General features: G+C 39.9%; 1 protein-coding gene across 1 annotated transcript in view; it reads left to right on the forward strand.

The window, feature by feature from the left end:
* Positions 1-27,041, forward strand: part of SPOP (speckle type BTB/POZ protein) — a gene marked incomplete at its 5' end in the record, with an annotated part of 78,633 nt that overhangs the window by 36,238 nt on the left and 15,354 nt on the right. Inside the window, 4 exon segments of the mRNA NM_001133421.1 lie at positions 18,811-18,954; positions 19,624-19,745; positions 22,311-22,462; positions 22,587-22,714. Of these exon segments, the coding sequence (NP_001126893.1) occupies positions 18,877-18,954; positions 19,624-19,745; positions 22,311-22,462; positions 22,587-22,714 (480 nt within the window).

Raw genomic sequence — 27,041 nt, forward strand, 5'->3', positions numbered from 1 at the left:
TATGTTTGTATCAACTTTTTAGAAGTCTTAACTCTGACTCATTAATATTAGTAAGTGCATAAACCTGAAACTTTGTTAATTTGACATACAGAGGGGAGAACCATTCTGGGTTGTTTTTTTTTTTTTTTCTTTTTTTTGTGCTATAGAGTTACTGTCTAATCTTTCAAGCATGGGAATCTAAAAGAAAACATTAATTCAGTCATTTATTAAGTAAGTATTTGTAGCCTTCCATGTGCCAGACACTGTCTGGGTGCAGCCGCAAAACAGACAAGAACCTGCCTTGGTAGAGTTTATTTTCCAGTTAGAGAAGACAGATTGTAAGAAGATACAGGATGGTAGATGGCTTTATGCGCTATAGAAAAAAAAAATGATGAAGCAGGAATAGGATTGTGGTTGTTAAAGGAGGGAATTGCTTTTTTTTTTTTTTTTTTTTTTTTGAGACAGAGTCTTGCTCTTTCATCCAGGCTGGAGTGCAGTAATGCAATCTCTGCTCACTGCAACCTCCGCCTCCCAGGTTCAAGCGATTCTCCTGCCTCAGCCTCCTGAGTAGCTGGGACTACAGGTGTGTGCCACCACGCCTGGCTGATTTTTGTGTTTTTAGTAGAGATGGGGTTTCACCATATTGGCCAGGCTGGTCTTGAACTCCTGACCTCAAGTGATCCACCCGCCTCTGCATATCAAAGTGCTGGTATTACAGGCGTGAGCCACCACGCCCAGCCAGGAATTCATTTTTAAGGGTGTCAGGGAAGACCTCACAGAGATGGTGACAAGGAAAGTCTTAACAATGGTGAAGGAGTGTGCCCTGAGAACATCTAGGGGAAGACTTATTCAGACAGAAAATGACACGTACAAAGCCCCAAGGCAGGAATGGGCCTATTCTGAGGAATCACAACAAAGAACGACAGTGTAGCTGGTACATAGTGAGATCAGGAAAATGTAGTTGGAAATGAGGCCAGAGAGGTAATCAAGTCCAGATTGTGCAGGACCCTTTTGGCCATTGTAAGGCTTTTACTCAGAGGGAGTTGGGATTTTACTGGAGGTTCCATCAGAGGCCATGATTAAACTAGTAAAACCAAAAAATACTTGTGTCTTGGCTTTGCTTTTTCACAAGATTTTGTCTCAAAATAATTTGGGGATTAACTCATGGTTCCTGGTGGTAGTCATATGTAGATTTAAACCTTTATATTAGTACAGAAAACTTCCCTGAAATATAGATCTTAGGTATGGTATTTAAATTCAAAGAAAGTAATAGAAAATCCTGCCTATAGGTATTTATTCCTGGGTGGCCCTGCTTTATTTCTGACTTCTCATCCTAAATTGTCTTTTTTTAAAAAAAACTGTATTATTTGCAAGATGTACTTACACTTATATATTATTGGAGGCTAGATAGAGATCTACTCTATTAGGTTATTTTAATAATGTATGCTTTGAACTTTTTTTTTTTTTCTGAGACGGAGTCTCACTCTGTCATCCAGGCTGGAGTGCAATGGCACCATCTTGGCTCACTGCAACCTCTGCCTCCTGGGTTCAAGTGATCCTCCCACCTCAGCCTCCCAAGTAGCTGGGATTACAGGTGTGCGCCACCATGTCTGGCTAATTTTTTTTGTATCTTTAGTAGAGATGGTGTGTCACCATGTTGGCCAGGCTGGTCTTGAACTCCTGATCTCAAGTGATCCGCCCTCCTCAGCCTCCCAAAGTGTTCGAATTACAGGCGTGAGCCACCATGCCTGGCCTGAACATTTTTATTATGAAATATAACAGAAAAATACACAAAGCATGACTGTATAATGTAAGGATTAATTACAAAAGGCAAATACCTATGTAACCACCAGTTAGACCTAGAAATATATCATTGCCAGCACCTGGAAGAAGCCTGCTGCGTCTCCCTTCTAGATCATAACCTATACCATTGCTCAGAATAACCACTGTTCTGACGTGTGATAATCATATCCCTATTTTTCTTTATGATTTTACCACCTAGGATTCATTCTAAACCATTATAATTTAGTTTTGTCTGTTTTTAAACTTTGTATAAATTGGAATAATACATTATGTGATTTTTACATTTTTATGTCTTCTTTCAGGAAGAACCTAACAATATATATGTTCATAACTTTCATCCATGTTGCTATATAGAACTGTAGTTTGATTTCATTGCCATATAGCATTCTGTTATATGAATATACCACAATTTATGTATTCATTCTGTTGATGGACACTTGGGTTGTTTCTAGTTTTTGGCTGTTAATGAACAATGCTGCTGTGAACATGTACAGAAGTTTCTCTAGGCCATATACTTGGAGTGGAATTGCAGAATCTTTAGTCTTATTAGATAATAATAAACTATTTTCCAAAGTGGTGGTACCAGTTTGTTCTCCTACCAACAGTATGATAGTCTCCCTGTTCAGCCCTTACCAGTTTTGTCAGATGCTTTAAATTTTGAGAAACCCAAACCTTAAGCTTAAAAAAAAAATTGGAGAGTAAGGGACTAAAGGTATTGGTTTCTGCTTTAAGAATCACAGCTGTTCATTTTCATTTGTTAGAGCTGGTTGATATCTTCTGCCTTAAAGGCATTCTATCTTTCTGTCCTCAGAGGGTCGGGAACCTTGTCTGTCTCTTTTACCACTGTGTCTCAAAGAATGCCCTGCAGTTGGTACTCAGTAAATATTTGTTGCATGAATTCAGCCTGACTCCTGCTATTATTAACTGAACTACATGGGATTGTTGGCTTAGTCTCTGCTCACTACAACCTCCACCTCCCAGGTTCAAGCGATTCTCCAGTCTCAGCCTCCCAAGTAGCTGGGATTACAAACGCCCGTCACCACGCCTGGCTAACTTTTGTTATTTTTAGTAGAGACAGGGTTTTACCACATTGGCTAGGCTGGTCTCGAACTCCTGACCTCAAGTGAATTTATTTTATGGTATTTGATTAAGACTGCCCTGTTTTAGCATCAGTCATTTAGCACAGTTTTTGGTGATGGCTCATTTGATCACTGATAATAACTGGACTTGGTTTACCAAAACCTATTATAGTCTAAGAGAAGCTTATTTGTACCATGTACTAGTTAAAGTTGGTGCTTACATTTTCAGGAAGAGATTCTATTTTTTTTTTTTGAGACGGAGTCTCGCTCTGTCACCAGGTTGGAGTGCAGTGGTGCGATCTCGGTTCACAGCAACCACTGTGGGGTTCAAGTGATTTTCCTGCCTCAGCCTCCCGAGTAGCTGGGACTACAGGTGTGCACCACCATGCCCAGTTAATTTTTGTATTTTTAGTAGAGACGGGGTTTCACCATGTTGGTCAGGCTGGTCTCAGTCTCCTGACCTTGTGATCCGCCTGCCTCGGCCTCCCACAAGTGCTGGGATTACAGGTGTGAGCCACTGTGCCCAGCCGAGATTCTATTTTTAAGGAATCATTTACCCATGATTTATGCAATACTTTATTTTCTCACAAAAGGGAATATAGCAGTGGAATTTTCTGCCTGTGTTAGACTCCTAGAAGCATTGGCTACTTCTCTTATCCCAGTTTCTGTTTTGAGCTACTTTGTAGGATATGGTAGGTTATCAGAGGTTGGTGTTGCTTGGCTATCTCTCCAGGCTTCAACAGGAACCTCTTTCTCTCCCTTGTATAATCAGTATTAATCCAGTCCATTCTGCATCTCATTGTCACAGTTATTTATTAAAACCATAGGGCCAGGCATGGTGGCGTGTGCCTGTTTAGTCCCAGCTACTCAGGAGGCTGAGATAGTGCACTATGATCAGGCCTGCGAGTAGCCACTGTACTCCAGCTGGGGCAGCATAGTGAGACCCTGTCTCTAAACAGAAAACCAGAGGATACATAGCTTTGTTTAAATGCATCTTGCTTTGGTGTAATTTACCCATAGAGCACTTTTTTAAAAGGTGTTTTACATAAAAACTTATAATAATTCTTTAAGCATTTTGTGAAAGAGCTGGCAACAATGATCTCTCTTTTCTTGTAAATATTGACACAGGACAAGTCACTTCATTTTTGCTGCACTCATAGGTCAGTTTATTAGAAGAACTAGCTTGGGGCTGGGCGCGGTGGCTCACGCCTGTAATCCCAGCACTTTGGGAGGTCGAGGTGGGCAGATCACTTGAGGTCAGGAGTTTGAGACCAGTCTGGCCAACATGACAAAATCCCGTCTCTATTAAAAATACAAAAATTAGCCAGGCGTGGTGGCAGGCACCTGTAATCCCAGCTACTTGGGAGGCTGAGGCAGGAGAATTGCTTGAACATGGGAGGTGGAGGTTGCAGTGGGCTGAGATCGCTCCACTGCACTCCAGCCTGGCTGACAGAGCTGAGACTTCATCTCAAAAAAAAGAACCAGCTTGGATTTTTCTGACTTCCATTTCTAAGTATAATATTTTTTTGAGAGATGACTAAGAAATAGAGCATTCAGAGCTAGTGATGAGATAAAGGAATGGTAATTTTTTTGTTTGTTTTTTTTTGAGAGAGTCTCACTCTGTCACCCAGACTGGAGTGCGGTGGCATGATTTTGAGGTCACTGGAATCTCTGCCCCGCCCTGCGTGTCCCTCCTCCACCAGGTTCAAGCAATTCTTGTGCCTCAGCCTCCTAAGTAACTGGGACTACAGGCGCGCACCACCATGCCTGGCTAATTTTTTGTATTTTTAGTTGAGGCAGGGTTTTACCATGATGCCAGGCTGGTCTTGAACTTCTGGCCTCAAGTGATCCACCCGCCTTGGCCTAAGAATGGTAATTTTGACTAGTAAATTTTTACTAGTCATTTCTTCTTTCATATATCACCTGCTTTTGTGAGATTTTTCCTTTTTAGGAATAGACAAAGTAAGTAAAGACTCGTATGGGATTCAGAATCTAGTTAAGTCTGATTCATATTCTCTGTTTCCAACAGAGATTTCCTGTTAGACAAGACAAATTAGAGTTTTCCTACTGACTTAACTTGGTGAGTTTTTACATAGTTTTATTTTAAATATAGTTTAATCATGAGAGAAAAAGCAGAATGAAATGCATAAAAACATTTACCATGACTTTTAAAAATACACCTCTTGAGTACAATCTACTGTTTCATTTTAGTGCAAATGATAGGTAAAGTTAAAAAGTTAAAGTCATATAAGGTAAGCATGTAAGATTTTCTTTTTAAAATAAGAATTATTACAGTGTTAAATAAACATTTTCCATAAGTGTCTTCAAAAAAAATTTTATTCTAAATATTCTTACCTGGAGTAAGCCAGAACTATTTATTCTGATCTTCTCTGGTGATTTCTAGATATAGGATAAGACTTTACAGTAATGGTGGAGGGGAGAAATGATATTTAAATTTAAATTTTTAATCAATGGTTGATAATATATGATATGGAAACCTTAGAGTCAGTATTTTCTTCCTAGAAAAGTTCTTCAGGAAGGCTGGGCATGGTGACTCATGCCTGTAATCCCAGCACTTTGCTCCCAAAAGTGGGAGGCTGAGGCAGGAAGATTGCTTGAGCTCAGGAGTTCGAGACCATCCTGGCCAACATGGTAAAAGCCCATCTCTACAAAAAATACAAAAATTAACCAGGTGTGGTGGCACATGCCTGTAGTTCCAACTACTCAAGAGACTGAGGTGGCGGATAATTTGAGCTCAGGAGGTCTAGGCTGCAGTGAGCCATAATTATGCCACTGCATTCCAGCCTGGGTGACAGAGCAAGACCTTGTCTAGAAAAAAAAACAAAAACAAACAGAAAAAAACATAAAAGACCTTCAGGGAAATTAGAATTCCAGTTTATGAAAAGAGATACTTGGGGCCAAGGTGCGGTGGCTCACACCTATAATCCCAGCACTTTGAGAGGCCGAGGCAGGTGGATCACTTGAGGCCAGGAGTTTGAGACCAGCCTGGCCAACATGGAGAAACTCCATCTCTACTAAAAATACAAAAATTAGCCAGGCATGGTGGCACGTGCCTGAATCCCAGCTACTCGGGAGGCTGAGGTGGGAGAATTGCTTGAACCTGGGAGGCAGAAGTTGCAGTGAGCTGAGATCACACCACTGCACTCCAGCCTGGGCGACAGAGCAAGACTCCGTCTCAAAAAAAAAAGGAGAGATACCTTAAAGAAATTTGTAGGCTTCATTTTACTCCATAAAAGGAGTTTAATTTTGAACAAATTGCCTTTGTGTATTTTACCTTGGAGCTCATATCTCTCTGGGTAACTTACAGAAAAAGACTCTCCACCATTTTGTGTAACATCTTAAAACTTTTACTTTGTAGTATGAGATTTTAGCTTCCAAAGCTTGTGTATGTTTTGTCAGAGTCATGTTGGGTTAAATAGGTGTTATTGCATTTTAATCTTTTAAATTCTGACACAGATCATCAGGAGCCAGGAAATTCTGTTAAGACAGACATTCTGTCTAACTTTCCCTATTTTGTCTGCCTGTGTGGTTTTACTTTTTCCTTGAGTCATGAATTTTGGAATGAACATTTAAAACTGAGAAATTCCTGCCCATCCTTTGTTCCATTTCGTTTACTTAGAACTGTAACATTAACATAGAATTTTGCTTATTTTTAATAATGTTAGAAGAGGGAATTTATTTTCTGCAGATTGTTTCTAGGTAAGGCACGTGGTCCATGTAAATAGTAGTTAGGCTTTTTTAGTTAAGACTATAAAGGAGAAGATTAAAAACATACATATACCTCTCTTCTCTTTTAAAGTTGGAAGGAGGTCTAGGTGCCTTTCAGGAAGAAAGGTATCTCATGGGAATACTGAATTCTTTACTGCTAGATAATAATAGTTAATGCTGAACATAATCGGTTGCCCTTGTAGGAGACCAAATCCTCTGGAGCAGGTGGGCCTTTTCAGTTTCCAAGTTAATGAACTTATTTCAAATTGTATGCCCTAAGACTAATTAGACTTTCTCCTTTGAAATTCATTCCTTGGGTCCCTTCCATAGCCGAATCATGTTAGCAAGAAATATTTTTAAATGGCTTGGCTGAAGTATAGATGGCCAAAGAGAACTGCCTGTTGAATTTGGCTTCTATAAAAGCCAGGGGACTCTGTGGGGTTATATAAGCTCTATTTGTTTCATGAAATGACTCTTCTGTTTTTGAATTCCTTGCAGATTGGGCATGCTTAAATAGTATTAGGGCCAGCCTTTTCATCTGTTTACTGTTTAGATTTTATAAGGTTCTTCATAGTCATCATTGAGGGGAGTGGGTGAAAGACCATAACCTCTCAAATCGGAAAACAGCTGTGAGAATATTAACTTATGTAATAAATGGAATCTTCTTACCATAGGGCTTTTCCCTGCTTCCTCCTTTTCTGATCCTTTTTCAGCTCTTCTTTAGAATAAGTAAATTTTCTCAGCCTAGAGGAGGCATCTTTTATAACATGTGGGATGTGTTAAAATCTTCATCTTTCCCAAGTTCACTCTTTGTGGCCCTAGAGATTTGTGCCCAAGCCATTTAGTGGAATCAACACATGATTCTAATTTGTGAGAATGGAGAAGTTGTTGATTGCTTGCGTTTGCCTTTCTGACTTCATTTCTAAAGATGCTCCCTTTTGGAACTGAGACCCACTTTGAAGTGAAATAGCCCCTTTGTAATCAGGTTTGTTTCCTGATTCGGATTCCTGTCCTTCCATTTCAGGTATTTCCCAGTGTGGAAAAGTCTAATCTGAGGAACTCTATTTTCTTTTTTTTCTGTTTTTGTTTTTGTTTTTTTTTTAAGCAGCTGGAGGAGTTTTTCTTCCTAGCAGGGGTTCTGTAATTAACAACAGCAGCTTGTCACCTGATGGTATCAACCCAGATCTTGTGAAACCTGTGCTTGTTGCGGCCATTATTCTGCTGGATCCTCCATCCGAATGGACACAGAGTAATTTTTTCCTCTGATGTTGTTATGTGGATATGTTTAGCTCAGTAATCCTTTGTGCCTAAATTAAAAGCAAAACAAAAATTCAAGAAGTCTTTTTAAGGTCCAGGGAGTTGCAGTCCTGCAAGGTAGTTGAGTGGCATCTGCCCCTTTCTAGGACAAACTTCGGCATTTGGAGCAGAGATGCATTTCATTCTTCCTGGACATATTTTTGGGGTAAATAATTATGCTAACGTGTTTATATCAATAACTGTTACATAGTGGATAGTTTCTAGGGCAAGGGAATGATCCCCCTGCCCTAACTTAACTTGGCATTACATTTTCTGCTTTTTTGATTTTTTTTGCTGACTGGAAAAGTTGCATCCAAAGTGAGAATTATTCCATATTTTAACCTTTGAGCTGGCTGCTAAGGTCTCCTTGGGGACAAGGACGGTTTGTAGTTATTTATAGCCTGAAAGAAGAGCAGTAAGCCTGTAAACTGCCAGCACACACTGAGGCTTGGGAGTCGGAGCATTCTGTTGTTATCCTATTGGGTTTAGTGACTTGAGAGTCATGTACCTTCTTGTTCATGTTCAGCTTGCCTTGATCTATCTAGATGAGCCTTACTAGCTAGGCATTTCTATAAAATTATCTTATAACACAGATTGAGGAGAGGAAGGAGAAATAGGCTTTTTATGTACAAGTGCATATCTAATCCTCACAATCATTTTAGAATCTGTACTTACCTAAGAAATACCTGTAAACTGGGAAAATATTAAAAGTACTGACTTGAACACATAATACCATGCTTGTTTCTAGGTTTTCCTTATATACAACAGTTACAAAGCAGTTCAGCTCTTAATTAGAGAAATATTTGGCTATGCCAGAAATGTGTTCTACATCTTAGCCTGGTATAGAAAAAATTTAGTTATATGCCTAGTCATGTTTTTACATATGTACATATTTACACTGGCCTGTATTTAATAAATGTTAGTTATCTTTTCTCCATACATCCAGAATCCAACCCAGTGTCAGATACAAAAACAATAGATCAAATATAAATAGATGCTAAGGATTTCCCTCAATCAATATATTGGAATTGTATTATAATATATAGTATTTAACTTGAGGCAAAGCACGGTGGCTCACGCCTGTAATTTCAGCACTTTGGGAGGCCAAGGTGGGTGAGGAGTTCGAGACCAGCCTGACCAACACAGTGAAACCCCATCTCTACTAAAAATACAAAAATTACCTGGGCATGTTGGTGGGCGCCTGTAATCCCAGCTACTTGGGAGGCTGAGGCAGGAGAATTGCTTGAACCCAGGAGGTGGAGGTTGCAGTGAGACGAGACCATGCCATTGCACTCCAGCCTGGGCAGCAAGAACGAAACTCTGTCTGGAAAAAAAAAGAATTTAACTTGAAATAACTTAAGAGTTTAGCTTGGGTTCCTGACAGCTGCTGTAATGGTACTTCTGTAACCAGGATTGACTTATTCTGGGAAATGTACTTTTCTCACTATTGTCTTGTGGATTCAGGAACTCCCCCCATAGCTCTGTACGTTTCCCTTTTCTTCCGTTTTCTTGGATTTGAAAAGATTTTTAATCAGGGAAGGGTATAAATAGTTTTGTAATGTACTCAATAAATTCTTAAAGTTGGAGTGACTTGATAGTTTTCTTTTTAAAATGTTTCATTGTTTTAAAAGTATGCCTGGATTTGTATAGCTACATTCATTCAACAACTCCTAAACTTTAATTTATTAACTAGAACTCATTAAGGAAAAATGATCCCAAAAGAGAAGGAGTCTAGTTACTCAACCAAAATTTCATTGAACAAATATTTACTGAGTGCCTGTTATGCCATTCTAGGCACAGGGGGATACTATTCTCATTGAGCTTAACTTCTAGTAGGGAACACAATAGACAAGTGAAAAAATAAAAACAAGATAATTTCAGGTAGTGGTAATGAAGAAGAAAATAAAATAGGGTAATGTGATGAGAGGAACAGGCTAGAAGTGGAAGCGGCTTCAGATTGGGTGGTCAGGGAAGACCCCTCTGAAGATACTTCATTTGATAGGAGACCTAAATGACAAGAAGGAGCCACCTATAAAAAGACCTGAGGTAAGAAAGAGCTTTCTAGGCTGAGGAAAGAGCCCAATGTGTTTGTGGATTAGAGTTAAAGGCCTGAGTGACTAAAACATCAGGATTGAGGAGACTGTTAGAGAAGGTCAGGCAGGTATGCTGAGGCCATGGTGGTCATGACGCAAAGGTTGATTTTACTCAGATAGCAGCGGAGGCCACTGAAGAATTCCTTTCTTGTCTCTCATGTGGGTCTGGATGTATAAGCCTCTTCACAACTTGGAAAAATTAATTGTTAAGGCTGCTAATTCCTTTTTAAATTTTTTAATTTACTATTTGAATAGGTAATATATTTACATGGTTCAAAATTCAGAAAGTATTAAGAGGAATACAGTGGGACTTCTTCCCACTCAGGTGTACCCGGTTTCCTTCCATGGGAGTAACCAGCATCCCTAGAGCCTTGTGTCTTTTCGGAGATATTCTATATGTTAAAACAAATGTATATTTTCTAATAAAAAACGGAGCTTCCTTATTTTTTAAGAGATGCATATTATTACATTATCTGTATCATAGTTTATTTAATCTACTGTTGATGAACTTTTAGGTTGTTTCCATTTTCATATGTTTATAAATAGTCCCCACAGTGAAAAACCTTTTATATTTGTCATTTAAAACGTATCAGTAGGGATACATTTCTAGAAGTGAAATTGCTGGATTAAAGGGGATGCACATTTTTTACTTTGATAGACATTGCCCTTCACAGAGATTGTAACAATTTATACACCAACCAGAAATGTTTTTTTACCCTGGGTAAGTGTTATCAAACATTTTGATCTTTGCCAATTCAGTGGGTGAATCAATGTGTGATTTAATTTGCATTTTTATCTTGAATGAGAGTTGAACATCTTTTCATATATTTAAGAACCATTGGGTATTTCCATTTCTGTACACCGTTGGTTGTTCTTTGCCCATTTCTCTGTAAGGCTGTGGACTTTTTTCTTCTTGATCTCTAGATTCACTTGGTATTGGTAATCCCCCTATAGGTGCAGTGTTTAAGAATTTAAAAAATGAAAACAGGCTGGGCACAGTGGTTCATGCCTATATTCCCAGTGCTTTGAGAAGCCAAGGCAGGAGGATTGCCTGAGGCCAAGAGTTTGAGACCAGCTTAGGCAACATAGCAAGACCCTGTCTCTACAAATTTTTTTTAAAAAAAATTTAAAAGAAAGAAAACAAACAAACAAAAAACAGGCATCTTTAATTTGTAAAGTTTTACAAAGCATGAACCTGATAAAAGACATAAGAGAACTTCAGTCTTTCCTTTGCTGATTGAGGTCTGTCTGAAGCCCTGAGTTTCGTTTTAAGCAGCGTCTCTAAAAATTTTTTAAGTATATTTACTATTTTGTTGGACTCGATTGAACTGCAGAAAGTTTACTCATAACAAATATTCAAAAGTCATTTAAACCTTGCAACAGTAGAAGTCAGTATGACCTGTAATAACTACCCTTGGGGTAATGAGAAAGAAAAGATTACCTCATGAGCTGTATATGATTGAGCACACTGTAACAGAAGAAACAAAAGGCTCCTTTTAGGTCACATTAGTTGCTCAAAAATTAGTATACAAAAGGCTTACAGTTTTTTTTTTGTTTGTTTGTTTTTGCAATTGTCATCAATCTTTTTGGCATCTGTTTTGGAAAACGCAAACATCTCGGGTTGAAAATAGTTATGACACTGGGGCTTTTCTTTGCTTGGAAACTGTACAAAGCTTTAAACCAGAGGAAAAGAGAGAGAGAGTTAGGCTTTTAAAAAGTCCCTAACAGACCAGAGAAGTATGTTCCCAGCCATCTAGCTTGTACATGCTGTGTATTATGTTGAACCGCATGAAATTGCTGATATTCAACTATTTTTGTCATATAAAACAACAGTTTCATGATTCAATCTAATATCTTCACAATCTTGTTCATGTCATCTTAAAACTGATGGATATAAGTAAGGCTAATTCATAGATATCATGTATGAGATTCATGCCTCTCTCTCTGTTAACTGGTTGATTTTATTTTAATTCTCTGGATAAGTAGATTAGACTGATGATGGAGAAATGCTCATGGGAAATAAGTGAAAGATTTAAAAAGTGAGTGCACAAGCTGTCTGTGTAACACTTTTCAGAGGGTGTTCTAGCCTAGCTCTGTAAATACTGCAAAATAAACTATTGGGACATTTTCCTTTATTGTACAGGGAATTTGTCTTCTATCTTGAAAGAATTCTGATTATGCAAGAGTTTAGTTCAGATTAGTTACTGATTTTTGTTTTCAAAATGAAATTATAACAAGGCTTTCTCCTCTTGTAGAATAAATATATACTTGATACTGGATGAAAAACTCAGTTTTACCAGGACCGGGATTAGAGGTACCGGGCTGGGAGTTTTGGGCTTTGTAATATAATTTATCTGAAATAACAAATTAATTATTCTCATTACATTGCAAATCTGATACACTCAGCATTGTTCAAAGGGCTGTTTTAGAGATACGTGAAAAAAACCAGAAAACTTAATGAACTGGAATGCAACTGGATGAGTGTTTCAGTCATCAGAGTTTTGTTTTTTTTTTTGAGATAGAGTCTCGCTGTATTGCAGGCTGGAGTGCAGTGGCACCAACTCGGCTCTCTGCAACCTCCGCCTCCCAGGTTCAAGCGATTCTCCTGCCTCAGCCTCTTGAGTAGCTGGGATTACAGGCATGTGCCACCACGCCCAGCTAATTTTTGTGTTTTTAGTAGAGAAGGGGTTTCGCTATGTTAGTCAGGCTGGTCTTGAACTCCTGACCTCGTGATCCGCCCACCTCGGGCTCCCAAAGTACTGGGATTACAGGCGTGAGCCACCACGCCTGGCCTTCATCAGAGTATTTGTACTGAATTCCTTGAGTTCCGGGCAGGCTGTGCTAGGTGATAAGGGATAGATAGAATAGTTGCAGGTTCTGTTTAAGGAGTTTAAAGTCTACAGGAGTCAGCAGAAGTGTTCATAAGTATAAAAGAAGGCAGAAAAGAAGTGCACTGTAGGTTCAGTTGAAAGCATTATCTGTGCATCACGACAGCATTACAGGTGGAATATCCACTTATCTGAAATGCTTGGGACCACAGTGTTTTGGATTTCAGATTTTTCCAGATTTTTTGGAATAGTTTTGTTACGTACTTACTGGTTCAACATTCCTAATCTGAAATCCAAAGTGTTCCAACGAGCATGTCATGTCAGTGCTCAAAAACTTTGGGATTTTGGAACTTTTCAGAGCGGGAATACTCAACCTGTAATTCATTTTTGTTTGTCCTTCTGTCTGTCCTCCAAAGTTTAATATTCTATTTAGAAATTATATTGTTGACTTGAATCACATCAAAACTGGTTAATGACTTCATGGTCTTAATAATACCCACTAGGAAGCATTCCATTAGAGATTTTTCTTAGTTGCTAGCTGATACTACCTTCATTGGAAATTAAGCAGTATTATAGTTGACAGAGATATTTTAAAGTGCATTTTTTTATGTAACTCGAAGAGGTCTGTTCTCACAGGTCAGAATTTAATAGAGTAAGCAGGAAAATAAATGGTGGTATATGTTCAGCCTTAGCGTTTGAGCGTACTAGAAAGTTTGGTAAGCTTTGGAAAATAAATTTCTCAGTAGAGAATGCAGACAGACTGTCTTAACTTGTTTGAAGGCAGGAGCAATATATTTTGGCTTTAGCTGTCTACTGCAGAGGTTCTCAAACTCTAACCCTCAGGTGGATCTCCTCTTTTCTAAAATTTTTTTCTGCTGGTCATCTGCAGCAGTTGGCATGAAGTGCTAGAGAGTTCATGTAGCACTAGGCTACTTGGCTGATGAACACTTTGCCCATGGTTCCTGCTATGAGTGAAATTAATTAGACTTGTGCTGTCCTAGTCAGTTTCCTTCCCAGCAGGTTGTTTGGTTAGAGCTCCTCAGAGTCTGAGACAGATTCTCCAGTTCTGCTGGCTGTGGGGTTAGAGATTTTTAAAAATTAGAAGAAAGGAAAAGATGTAGCTACAAAATAAGTCAGAAGCAAAAAAGGTGGGCAAAAATGGTCAAGATCATTATTTCTGGTTATAATAATGAACCAAGGATGAGTAACAACAATTAAGGCATTAAAATAAACCAGTTATTAAAATTTGGCCTTTTCCTGGGCTTAGATAATTCATAAATTGTTCATTGTTAGATCAGTTTGAAGTTTTTTTAACCTCAAAATAAGTTCAAATTGGTATTTTAGGATTACTTAGTGTAGAGCTGTGCCTATAATCCACCTCTCCAGAGCCAAGTTTTTTGTTCTTAACTAACACATAAAATCAAACCTTCATTGCCACCCTGTCCCAGAGTAGGAATTTTGAAATTTCATTCTGCCAATTAATGATAATTGGGATTTGTAAAACTAGCTAATTTATACTTACTTGTTAATGGAAAAATAAAACAGTTCTTTAAGAATGTGTTTTCCATCAAATGCAAGCCTACCTTGGAGGTGACCACAGTAGCATCTGGCCTCTTTTCTTCATGTTGTCATGGAATCATGAATTGCACAAGCCAGGGAGGCCCAAATGCCACTGCTGTGCTTAGTTTGGTAGCTTAAGTGAGACAGCACACCATGTTAGCTTCATCTGTGATTTCACAGATGCTTTAATTGTAAATTCCTGGCCGGGCGCGGTGGCTCATGCCTGTAATCCCATCACTTTGGGAGGCCGAGGCGGGCAAACCATGAGGTCAGGAGATCGAGACCATCCTGGCTAACACGGTGAAACCCTGTCTCTACTAAAAATACAAAAAATTAGCTGGGCATGGTGGTGGGCGCCTGTAGTCCCAGCAACTCAGGAGGCTGAGGCAGGAGAATGGCATGAACCCGGGAGGCGGAGCTTGCAGTGAGCCAAGATTGCCACTGCACTCCAGCCTGGGCGACAGAGAAAGATTCCGTCTCAAAAAAAAGGAAATTCCTGTAAGATAGTGTTTATGACCATGGGAATAGCATCTCATTCCATTTATGAGTATTACTCTGTGAAAGGGCAACTGTAGTTTATTAATCTCCTTGTTTATTATTTAAGTAGTCAGTGAATATTTGTGAGTTGAGTTATTGTGTGATTTGTTGTTACTTTTTTTTTTCCTCTGTCTCCCAGGCTAGAGTGCAATGGCGACATCTTGGCTCACTGCAACCTCCACCTCCACCTCCTGGGTTCAAGCTGTTCTCTGTCTCAACCTCCCAAGTAGCTGGGATTACAGGCACGCATTATCTCACCCGGCTAATTTTTGTATTTTTAGTAGAGATGGGGTTTCGCCATGTTGGCCAGGCTGATCTCGAACTCCTGACCTCAGGTGACCCGCCTGCCTTGGCTTCCCAAAGTGCTGGGATTACAGGCATGAGCCACCATGCCCAGCCTGTTGTTACTTGTTATACCTCTTTCTGCAGAGGATTTGAGGCAGATTCCAAAAATGCTTAACGTATAAAAGATTAAAAGTTGAGAGAATTATAGCAAAGGGAATAATTAAGAAAATAAAACTATTATAGAATGAACATATGATCCTGTATAAAATATAGCATCTAAAGCAGGCATGTGGGCTTATAGTTTTAAGAGATGAATCACAAACTTGTCTCAGGATTTCTTAGTAGCCAAGCAAGGAGGGCAACATGATCAGTTATAAGATTCATATTGTTTGGCCTTTGAAAACAAACTAGGTGTTCAGGAAATTTCTCCCTTGTATATTATAAACCAGAGATGTGTGATATAATGGAATATATCCTTACACAATTGCTCCAATATCAAAACGATAAAAATGAAGCAGAACACTACAAAAAGTAGTTTATACCCAAGTACCTGTCATCCCTAATTAACAGATATTTGTATTATCATATTTTCCTTGTATCCTTATTTTAAAAGAATCACAAGAGATAAACTTGAAGCATCTTATATTATTTTCCCAGTCTCCTTCTCCTTCCTTCCTTCTCCCATTATGAAACTGATATATAGGCTGTCAAGGCTGTTTTTTATTGTTGTTGTTGTTTTTTACTTTTACTATATCGTATATCTGTAAATAATATATAAACCTTAAATTTGCATAAATAATATACTGTACATGTCATTCCTAAACTTGCTTTTTTTAATTAGCGCTGTGTTTGATGTCCATGGTGCTGTAGATCTAGTTCTTTTATTTTATTTTATTTTTTGAGATGGAGCTTCGCTCTTGTTGCCCAGGCTGGAGTGCAATGGTGCGATCTCGGCTCACCACAACCTCCGTCTCCCAGGTTCAAGCGATTCTCCTGCCTCAGCTTCCCAAGTAGCTGGGATGACAGGCACATGCCACCACAGCCAGCTAATTTTGTGTTTTTAGTAGAGACAGGGTTTCTCCATGTTGGTCAGGCTGGTCTCGAACTCCCAACCCCAAGTAATCCTCCCACCTCAGCCTCCCAAAGTGCTGGGATTACAGGCGTGAGCCACCGTGCCCAGCCTAGTTCATTAATTTTAAATCCTGAAGTATAGTTTTCTATTATATGGAAATAATACAAATTAGTTGTCTATTCCCCTACTAAAGATTTTCAGTGTGTTTCTAGTTTTTCACTGTTATTAACGGTGCCACATTGAAAATCCTTGTCTGTATCTTGTGCCCACGTGTAGCGTTTCTCTAGGGCAGCAGTTCTCAAAGGATCATCTGGGAACTTGTTAGAAATGCAAACTTGGGCCCATCCCAAATCTCTGAATCAGAAACTCTGGGGGTGGGGCCAGCAATCTGTTTAAAAGGAGATTCTGGTGCACTCTACACTTCAGAATCACAGCTCTAGCACATGTATCGTTAAAAGTGGAATTACTAAGTTTTAGGGTACATGTATTTTCCACTGTACTAGATAACACCCAATTGATTTCACAGAAATAATTTATATATCAGTTTTTTATTAAGTCCCTTTGTCATGTGTTACAAGCTTTTTTTTTTTTTTTTTTTAGTTTGTCTTTTGGCTTTATGGTGCTTAAAAATTGTAACCAAATTCACCAATTAAAAAAATTTGTGGCCAGGCGTGATGGCTCATCCCTGTAATCCTAGCACTTTGGGAGGCCAGGGTGGGCATACTGCTTGAGTCCAGGAGTTCAAGACCAGCCTGGGCAACATGGCAAAACCCTGTCTCCACAAAAAAATACAAAAAATTAGCAAGGTGGTATGGTGGTGCACGTCTGTAGTCCTAGCTACTCGGGAGGCTGAGGTGGGAAGATTGCTTGAGCCTGGGAGGCAGAGGTTGTAGTGAGCCAAGATTGCGCCACTGTACTGCAGCCTGGGTTACAAAGTGAGACCCTGTCTCAAAAAAAATAGTAAAAATTGTATATATTTGAGGTATGTAGCATAATATTTTGATTTGCATATACATAGTGAAATGATTACTATAATCAAACCAATGAACATATCCATTATCTGACAGTTACCTTGTGTGTGCATGTGTGTGTGTGCGTGTGTGTGCGCGTGCGTGTTCCCGCATAGGTGGTAAAAGCACCTAAAATCTCTTCTGGCAAACTTCCATTATACAATACAATATTATTAAGTATAGCCCTCATGTTGTACAGTAGATCTCTAGATCAATTCATCCTACCCATCTGCAACTTTGTACCCCTTGACCTACATCTCCCCAGTCCCACTCCCTCATCCCCAAGTTCACCAGTGTTTTGAATGGCGGTATTTAGAAAGGCTTTGGAGGGAAGAATTTTGAGTTGGATTTGATTTGCTACTGAGACACCCCATTGAGATATATAGTAGTTATTGGAGAATGGTCTGAGGCTTATGAGAGAGGTGAGAATTGTAGAGATTTGGAAAACTTGTATAAAGGTAGAAATTTGACATTGTTGGGATGGATGAAATTGCCATAAAGATATGTCTGACTGATGAAAAAACAAAAAATTGACACAAAGAGAATGTAGATTGAGAAAATGATTGAGGATTAAACGATGGGGAGCAACAGTGGACGAAGATAACTAGTAAAGGAGACTGAGGAATGATCACAAAACAGAGAGCAAGGAGAAGAATCTGAAATATCGAGTGGTGACAGGAATGTAAGCAGGGAGACATCACGAATGCTGCAGAGAAAGGAATACATCTAAGAAAGGTGTAAAAATATTCCCCTTCAAGAGAGCAGCTAGCAATGGGTTGAGGAATAGAAGATTCCTTAAGTTTGCAGTGAAGCATAGGAGAGGATGAAGCAAACTTAGAGAGGGTAACAAGGTCATTTTGCTTTAGGAGTAGAGTATTTTTACCCCAAAGGAAGGATCCCATGGCAAGTTATGTCTGGTGTTAATGATGCTATCTCCTCTTCAGGCAGCCTTTTCATAGATATACTTTAAATACCCTTTGAGTAAATTCATTCAGCAATAGAGTTATTGAGTATTGTGCAGAGGTATAGGGTGATATAATTGTGACTAGGTGACTACTTTACATTAGATAGTCTTCTCTGACGTTAACATTTAAATTTAGGACCTCGGCTGGGTGCGGTGGCTCATGCCTGTAATCTCAGCACTTTGGGAGGCCGAGGAGGGTGGATCACCTGAGGTCGAAAGTTCAAGACCAGCCTGACTAACATGGAGAAACCCTGTCTCTACTAAAAATACACAATTAGTCAGGTGTGGTGGTGCATGCCTGTAATCCCAGCTACTCGGGAGGCTTAGGCAGGAGAATCACTTGAACCCAGGAAAGGTGGAGGTTGCGGTGAGCCGAGATCGCACCACTGCACTCCCGTCTGGGCAACAAAAGCGAAACTCTCTCAGAAAAAAAAAAAAAAATTTTAGGACCTCAGTGGTAAGGAGCCACTCAAACAATATGGAGACAAAATTTCCAGCCTCTAGCAGGTCAAACAGTAGTTAGGATAGTATCTCAATAATCTAATAAAGTTTTCTTGCTTCTTGGATCTGACCAGGGTGAAGAGGGAACAGAAATCTTTGCCCCCTGACTTTGGAAATCTCGTTTAACCTTCAAACTGGCGATGTCAAGGGTTCCAAGTCCTCCACCTCCGGCAGAAATGTCGAGTGGCCCCGTAGCTGAGAGTTGGTGCTACACACAAGTAAGTTGAAGTTTTCATCCTGTGAATCTTGCATCTAGGGAGGATTTGGTGGACGAAAGGAGTAGGATTGCTTTTCCACATTGGGCTTCTTGCTTTCTCTGGAACATAACTGCCAAAGAGCAGATAGATAAGGTACTTGTTAGCCTCAGGTTCCTTAGTTTTCCATGTGGAATCTAAATTCCCTAGGCTAGTGTTTTTCAGTGGAGGTTGAAAGGGGGAATCTTTGAAACTAGATCTGCTTACATTGCCCTTGATGAAAGTGTGTTCTGAGTTTCCTCTGTTGGGGAAACAAGTTTGAGATGTGCAACCCCAGGCAGTGACATCAACATTTTAATAACAGAGACCCATTTTAAGTACAGTTTTATCATATGCTTTACCAGCCCTGTCTATGGTGGTGGTGGGTTTTTTGTTTTTTGTTTTTTGTTTTTCCTATATGTTTCACTTTCCATCCAGTGTTCTCAGCAGCTGAAAAAAGTTATAAAAGCTATTGGTCAGTGTGAGATTTCTTAAAATGTGGATGAGGAACCTAAGGTGAGAAAAACCTGAAAACTGCTATCTTCCTATCAGGATCATGCAGAGGGAGGGAGGGGAAATGATAATCTGCTCTTCATCCTGTTTTTTCAGGTTGCCAACTTCCTATTTAATTGCTTCCTGTTTTTCTATCAACAGATCAAGGTAGTGAAATTCTCCTACATGTGGACCATCAATAACTTTAGCTTTTGCCGGGAGGAAATGGGTGAAGTCATTAAAAGTTCTACATTTTCATCAGGAGCAAATGATAAACTGAAATGGTGAGGAAGAATACGTCTAACTGTAAAAATTTTTCTGAAGTGTCTGTTTTGTTTGGTTTTATGGGACACTGACAAGAATGTAATTTCCATGAAGGCAAGGACTTTTGTTTTGTTCTTACTGTATTTCCCAGTGCCTAGCACAGTGCCTGGCACATAATAGGTACTCACTAAATATTTGTTGAATTAATTCAATGAGTATATCAGAAATCAGCAAACTCAAGCTATAGGGTAATGCAAACAAATAAAGCCAGTGTTATAAATGATATCCATAAATGGAATGACTGGTGACTGCTTGGCAAACTAGTGAGTGTTCTTCTAAAAGAGGTGCTGGCTACTCAGCTCCAGCTAACTATAGCTATGCATGAGTAAGGGCTGACCCTTGCCAGATTTTCTGATTTTTCAAGGAAAGCAAGAAATCTAGATTTTAACATAAAAATCTCTTTACTTTTAAATTGCCTGCTTTTAAACAAGAAAGGGGATTTATTTGCTTATGTAACTGTATTGACAGGGTATAGGATGGGTTTGAAGGTAGCTTGATCCAGCAAGCCAGTGGTTAGAGTAAGAACACCATCTCTGCCCTGGCCCTGTTCTCCACGCTCTTGAACATCTAAGGTCTGGCTTCTCTTGTGCTTAAGGGGTAACTGGCAGTACCAATGGGTATAATCTACTACATGCTGGCAAAAGTCTCTGAGCTTTCTCTGAACTGTGTGGCCAGGAATATGTCGTACATGCACCAATTGTTTTATGTTTGCATTCCTTGAACTAATCCCTGGAGCAGGGAAAATATGATCCAGGAGTGAGGATCAGTCTCATTCAGACTATGTGTCATCTTGCCTGAGGAGCAGGCAGTTGAGGATACAACCATATACCCACTGCAAAGACCAAAACACATGTCTCTGAACCACCAGTTTTGACCTCTGATAACCCACCAAAAGTTATTTTTTCATTCATTTAGTATTTGTTGGCTATATATTGTGCATTTTACTACTAAGCGTTGAGAGAGATGTTTATTCTTAGACATTGTATTTAAATCCTCATCATTAGCAAGGTGTATAGTAATGTATGTGGCATGTGCACTCCCTAGAGAGACACTGGATTGGGCCACTTAATTGAGAGAGGTGCAATAATACAGACAAGGCCTAAGGATACACATGACCTATGTATTGCATGTGGTAGAAGCAGCGTCTGAAACCCATGCATTTGACTAATGACATTTACAACTTAGTTGAACCTATTCTGTCTGAATTTTGTTTTGATCTCTCGGTAACAGATTGGCATCTCTAACACTGTTTAGAAGTCTGGCCTGGAATTCTGTGCTGTGTAATGATAATTTACTTTTGTCTGTGCTTCCTTCATATTGCCTCTTTTATTTTAGTCTTAGAATATTGTTGCCAGATTGGTAAAATATCTATAAAAGATTATGTATATTATTATCTATAAAAGATTATTCACACTTTTTTTTTTTTTGAGACAGAGTCTCACTCTATTGCCCAGGCTGGAGTGCAGTGGCGCGATCTCAGCTCACTGCAACCTCTGCCTCCTGGGTTAAAGTGATTCTCCTGCCTCAGCCTCCGGAGAAGCAGGGATTACAGGTGCCTGCCAGCACGCCTGGTATTTTTAGTAGAGACAGGGTTACACCATGTTGGTCAGGCCGTTCTCGAACTTAAGTGATCTGCCTGCCTTGGCCTCCCAAAGTGCTGGGATTACAGGCATGAGCCACCGTGCCTGGTCCACACATTTCTTTTTTTTTTTTCTTTTTCTTTTTTGAGATGGAGTTTCATTCTTGTTACCCAGGCTGGAGTGCAGTGGTGTGATCTCAGCTGACTGCAACCTCTGCCTCCCAAGTTCAAGCGATTCTCCTGCCTCAGCCTCCTGAGTAGCTGGAATTACAGGCCCCTGCCACCACGCCCAGCTGGTTTTTTTATTTTTTATTTTTAGTAGAGACAGGTTTTAACCGGTTTCACTACATTGGCCAGGCTGGCCTCGAACTCCTGACCTCAAGTGATGCACCCGCTTCGGCCTCCCAAAATGCTGAGATTACAGGGGTGAGCCACCGCACCCAGCCTGTTGTTTACTTTTTAAAAGGTGACCCATTTTGCTCTACAAAAGTGGTTCACAGCCAGGTGTGGTTGCTTATTCCTGTAATCCCAGCACTCTGGGAGGCTGAGGCAGACAGATCGCTTGAGCTCAAGCATTCAAGACCAGCCTGGGCAATATGGCGAAACCCCATCTCTACAAAAATTAGCTGGCCATGGTGGTGCACATCTGTAGTCCCAGCTACTCAGGAGGCTGGGGTGGGAGGATCACCTGAGCCCAGGGAGATCGAGGTTGCAATAAGCCGTGATCATACCACTGCACTCCAGCCTGGACGACAGAGTAAGACCCAGAGTAAGACCCTGTCTCAAAAAAAAAAGAAAAAAGTTGTTCCCAACTAGTCATTCTACTGAATTATATTCTTCTATGGGGCCTGCATTTGTTTTTTAAACATCTCCCTCTCTTGAGTCTGATGTTCCAGTTCTATCAAAATGGATGCTTTTGACATTTTTTTTTTTCTGTTTTGGACAGGTGTTTGCGAGTAAACCCCAAAGGGCTAGATGAAGAAAGCAAAGATTACCTGTCACTTTACCTGTTACTGGTCAGCTGTCCAAAGAGTGAAGTTCGGGCAAAATTCAAATTCTCCATCCTGAATGCCAAGGGAGAAGAAACCAAAGCTATGGGTAAATGTTCTCCTCTTTGTTCAACTCTTAAGTTTCACATCCAGAAGTTTCATACGCTGACAAGTTGTGGCTTTGATCTGGTTTTTGCGTAACCTTAAATATGACTTTTTTTTTTCCACCCCAGAGAGTCAACGGGCATATAGGTTTGTGCAAGGCAAAGACTGGGGATTCAAGAAATTCATCCGTAGAGATTTTCTTTTGGATGAGGCCAACGGGCTTCTCCCTGATGACAAGCTTACCCTCTTCTGCGAGGTGAGTCCTTGTATTCTGCTGAGACTAGCAGTTCCCAGACCTGATGAGTATTGGTAGACTTAATTATATTGTATCAGGGATGTAGAGTAAGAAAAAACCCCAAGTGGAGTAGTGCTGCGCAAATGTTATTTATGTGACTGATTGAGCTACCTGATGATTTCAAGGTTGTTGGGCATCTCAGCTTTCCACTTGTTACCGTTCTTAAAAACAGAGGTTGTGTGCTACCTTGGTATGTGTCAGTTTTAAGTTGCTTGGGTCAGGAGTTTTCACTGTGGGATTTTTTTCAGATAGCATTTGAAAGGACTGTCACATCAAGCTAAGTATGTGTATCTGTTCTTTATACTTTCTGGCTCCTTAAGTGTGAGGGCCATGTGTGTTTGCAGATTACTTACCTTTTCTGCTCTTTGAACTAGATTCTTATCAAGAGTTGAGGCCTATGGTTTGTCTTGCTGGAGTAGTTGTGAAATAAAAAAGTGAGAACCGTTTTTTTTCTAGGGTGAAGGCTATGTAAAGCTCTCTAACTCACAGTTAGCTCAGAGAGTTAGCTGTAGTCGGTTAGGAAAGTCCTCTCACCAGTGACCTAAGAGCTTTTCCCAGGTTTACAGGAGAAGCCTTGAAATAAAATTCCCAAACCAAGAATGAGTTGTAAAGTGGTTTCTTTAATGAGTATATACTGATTAGTCATTTCATGCTGTTATGAATACGTTTAGAAATACTGACAAGCTCACAGTGTAATAAATGAATAAAATCTCCAGTCAACTGGGGCATTAGTGTTCCCTGCACATAGTGTGGTTGAGGAACCACTTCCTGAGCAGCACTGCTTGATAATAATAAACAGTGTATCATCATGGGGGATGGTACAGTTGTTCCCCAATTGCCAACTCGCTCTGTCAAATAATAGGCTCACACTGTGAGTTAATGACAGTTTCAAAGGCATATCACCACTTGAGTAGCAGGGAAGGGAGTCCCTTAGGAATCTTGCCCTTTTGCAGAAAAGGCCTAACTGTCGGTAGCAGGCTTCTGTATTTCTTTCTTTCTTTCTTTCTTTTTTCTTTTTTTTTTTTTTTTTTTGAGACGGAGTCTTTCTCTGTCACCCAGGCTAGAATGCAGTGGCACAACCTTGGCTCACTGCAACCTCTGCCTCCCAGATTCAAGTGATTCTCCTGCCTTAGCCTCCCAAGTAGCTGGGATTATAGGCGTGTGCCACCAGGTCTGGCTAATTCTTGTATTTTTAGTAGGGATGGGGTTTCACCATGTTGGCCAGGCTGGTCTCGAACTCCTGACCTCAAGTGATCCGCCTGCCTCAGCCTGCCAAAGTGTTGAGATTACAGATGTGAGCGACCACGCCCACCCAGCCTTCTGTATTGCAACAGAGTAGTTGCAAATGATTAGAAAACTTTGGAGGCAGTTTCTTATAATACCACACCAAATATGTAAAATATAGTTTGCATAATTTGGTATCCCCTCTCCTTTTTAATTACTAAGTAAAAGAAGGAAATACTAGAGTGATAGCATCTATAATAAATACGTAAAATGTGGCAGTTCTTTTATGTCTGATAAACTTGGAGTGTGAATTCTGTGTAAATCTAACTGGTCACAGATTATACTCAGTTGCCTGAATAAAGAAATGAGAATTTAGTTGGTTTTACGTGAGGTTAGATGTTATGTAAACAGATCACAGTTTGAATCTTCACCTATCTTAGAGACTTGCATTTCAGAAAAACTTAAAAATAGTAGAAAATTCTAGTTTCTATTGGAAATGAAAGCCAATCTTGAAACTGTTCTCTGAAGAAAATCTCCCCTAAATACTGCATCTGGCAGTATTAGGCAATACCATAACCTTTACTGCAGCTTTTTTGAGTCCACAGTGGGTCCAGCCTTTTCTCATATGCTTCCCCCTCTCTTCCCAATCCATTCCAGCTGCTCCAACCCCTGTCTTCACAGTCTTGATTTGGAAACCAGTTGGCCTGCCCTCACTTGGCAGTCTCTTATCCTGTGGTTAAATCCGAGGCCAAGTTCCAGCTCGCTCTCTCTCTCCCTTCACTTCCCCATATGAAATTCTCTTAGGAGAAATCCTGTGGTTAAGTTTAGATGTGCCTTGACTTAGATGGGAAGTGAGATGACACTTTAGAAACGAGGAGATGTTGAACAGGGAAACGTCTGCTGGGTTCTGCTGATGCCATCGGTTTCTTACCATCGAACCAGGTGTGCCATCTGTTCCTCTCACACTTCTCTGTTGGCCACAGGTGCTGAGTGTTGCTTCTCATACTTGGGCTTATGCCTAGTGAGACTTGTTTCTGTTCCAAGGCTCTCTGTGGACTTAGTAGCATTCAGCGTTGCAAGACGGTTGCGTGGGGGTGTGTATTGGATGTGTGGGTTTTAAAGATGTCTGCAGCTCATCTGAGTTCTTAGCACTTTTCAAAGCTAGATCATTTTTGGTGCACATTTTATCCCTTTGACCTGTTGTTTCCCTTCTTATCAGTGGAATATTTATAAACACATTTGTTTTAATTCATATTTACATTTTATTTGTTACTGGTTTAATTAATATTTTCATGTTGTTTAGAGGCTTTTATGAAGTTGATGTCCATATAGAAATCTAGGTTCTAGTACCACAGTGCCCCATTCATCACTCGGCCTTTGACTCAGGCACTTCTCATTCTCATCCTGATAACAATAAATACAGTTGTTTCATAGGGATTCTGGTGCTCCCAGAGGCCACAAGAGGGACTCCTATGGTGGAAGACCGAGAAGCACCCATTTATGTTTGGCCTTTATTTCAGTGGTATTCCTGTTATTGAATGTTTAAATGAAACTAGATTGTGGACTCTGAAAATGATGAATGGGTGGTCTTGTTTATAATGTGCCCTACATTGAGTTCACTTTCAGACAAGATCAGGCGTGTTCAGGGTGATATGACTGTAGACATTGAGATCACTTTCAGTTCTCAGTGATGTTTTACCTATTAGGAAATGTGGCAGTTCTTCCAAGTTGTTATTGCTTAGTTAACTTACTTGGAAGCATTTCCAAAGCATTTCCTGAATTGTCCCTTATTACAATCCTTTGAGCTAGGTTTAGTTCTGTTTTCTTCATTTCATGTTGCAAGGGGAGAGAAGCAGTGCCTAGGGAGTCAGGTAATTTTTCCTAACATTGTGCAGCAAACTAGTGTGAGGGTCATGTCAGCTCCCTATTTTCTATCTCTAGTCCGCTGCACTACACTAAGTGGAGCTGAATGCCATTCACCCAAGGAAGCACAAACTCGGGTCCCAAGTTTTCTTGACAGAGCATTTACTTTGGTAATAAAAGAGAGAGACATAAGAGTCAGGAGTGGTGGCGCACCCCTGTGGTTCCCAGCTACTCCTGAGGCTGATGGCAAGAGGATCACTTGAGCCCAGGAGTTCGAGGTTGTGGTGTGCTATGATCGTGCTTGTGAATAGCCATTGCACTCCTACCTGGGCAACATAATTAGTCCCTGTCTGTTAAAAAATAAATAAATAAATAAATAGAGACATGAAGGCATGTTTAAATTCCATTTTAAATTTTCTCTTTAATAATTTGGTCCACAGAAAATCTTCATGAAATAGTTCAGCTTCTATTGACCCTTTTCTCCAGTTATTTATATTGAAAACAAATAGCCATTAGCAATAAAGAAGCATTGTATTCCAACTTTACCATATATGCCTTTGACAGATAATCCCAGAACCTCTTTGTGATGTTGCAACTAAAGATGAAATATGAAATAACATATAAATGTGAAATATCCAGACACTAATTAACTTTATTTTAATTTTTTAAGAGATGGGATCTTGATCTTGCCCAGGCTGGAGTGCAGTTGCTTAATCATAGCTCACTATAACCTGTAATCCCAGCACTTTTGGAGGCCAAGGTGGGAGGATCATTCAAGCCCAGAAGTTTGAGACCAGCCTGGGCAACATAGTGAGACCCTGTCTCTACAAAAAAATTTAAAAATTAGCCAGGTATGATGGCACATTCCTGTAGTCCTAGCTACTTGGGAGGGTGAAGCAGGAGGATTGCTTAAGAGTCCAGGAGTTGGAGGCTACAGTGAGCTGTGATCACACTGCTACCACTGCACTCCAGCCTGGGCAACAGAGGGAGACCATGTCTCTAAATTTTTTAAACTAATAGTTTTATACACACACACACACACACACACACACACACACACACACTCTTCATAGCCTGGGAATAGATATTTTTGCTAAATTTTAAATAAATGAATCTATTCATTTTTACCTTTTTATCCTTTAATTATTGGATTATTTGAATATATTATTTGTACTGGATGAAAATACCAGTATTTGCTTGT

This window comes from Pongo abelii, chromosome 19 (genome assembly GCF_028885655.2).
Source record: "Pongo abelii isolate AG06213 chromosome 19, NHGRI_mPonAbe1-v2.0_pri, whole genome shotgun sequence".
In the NCBI taxonomy this organism is placed as follows: domain Eukaryota; kingdom Metazoa; phylum Chordata; class Mammalia; order Primates; family Hominidae; genus Pongo; species Pongo abelii.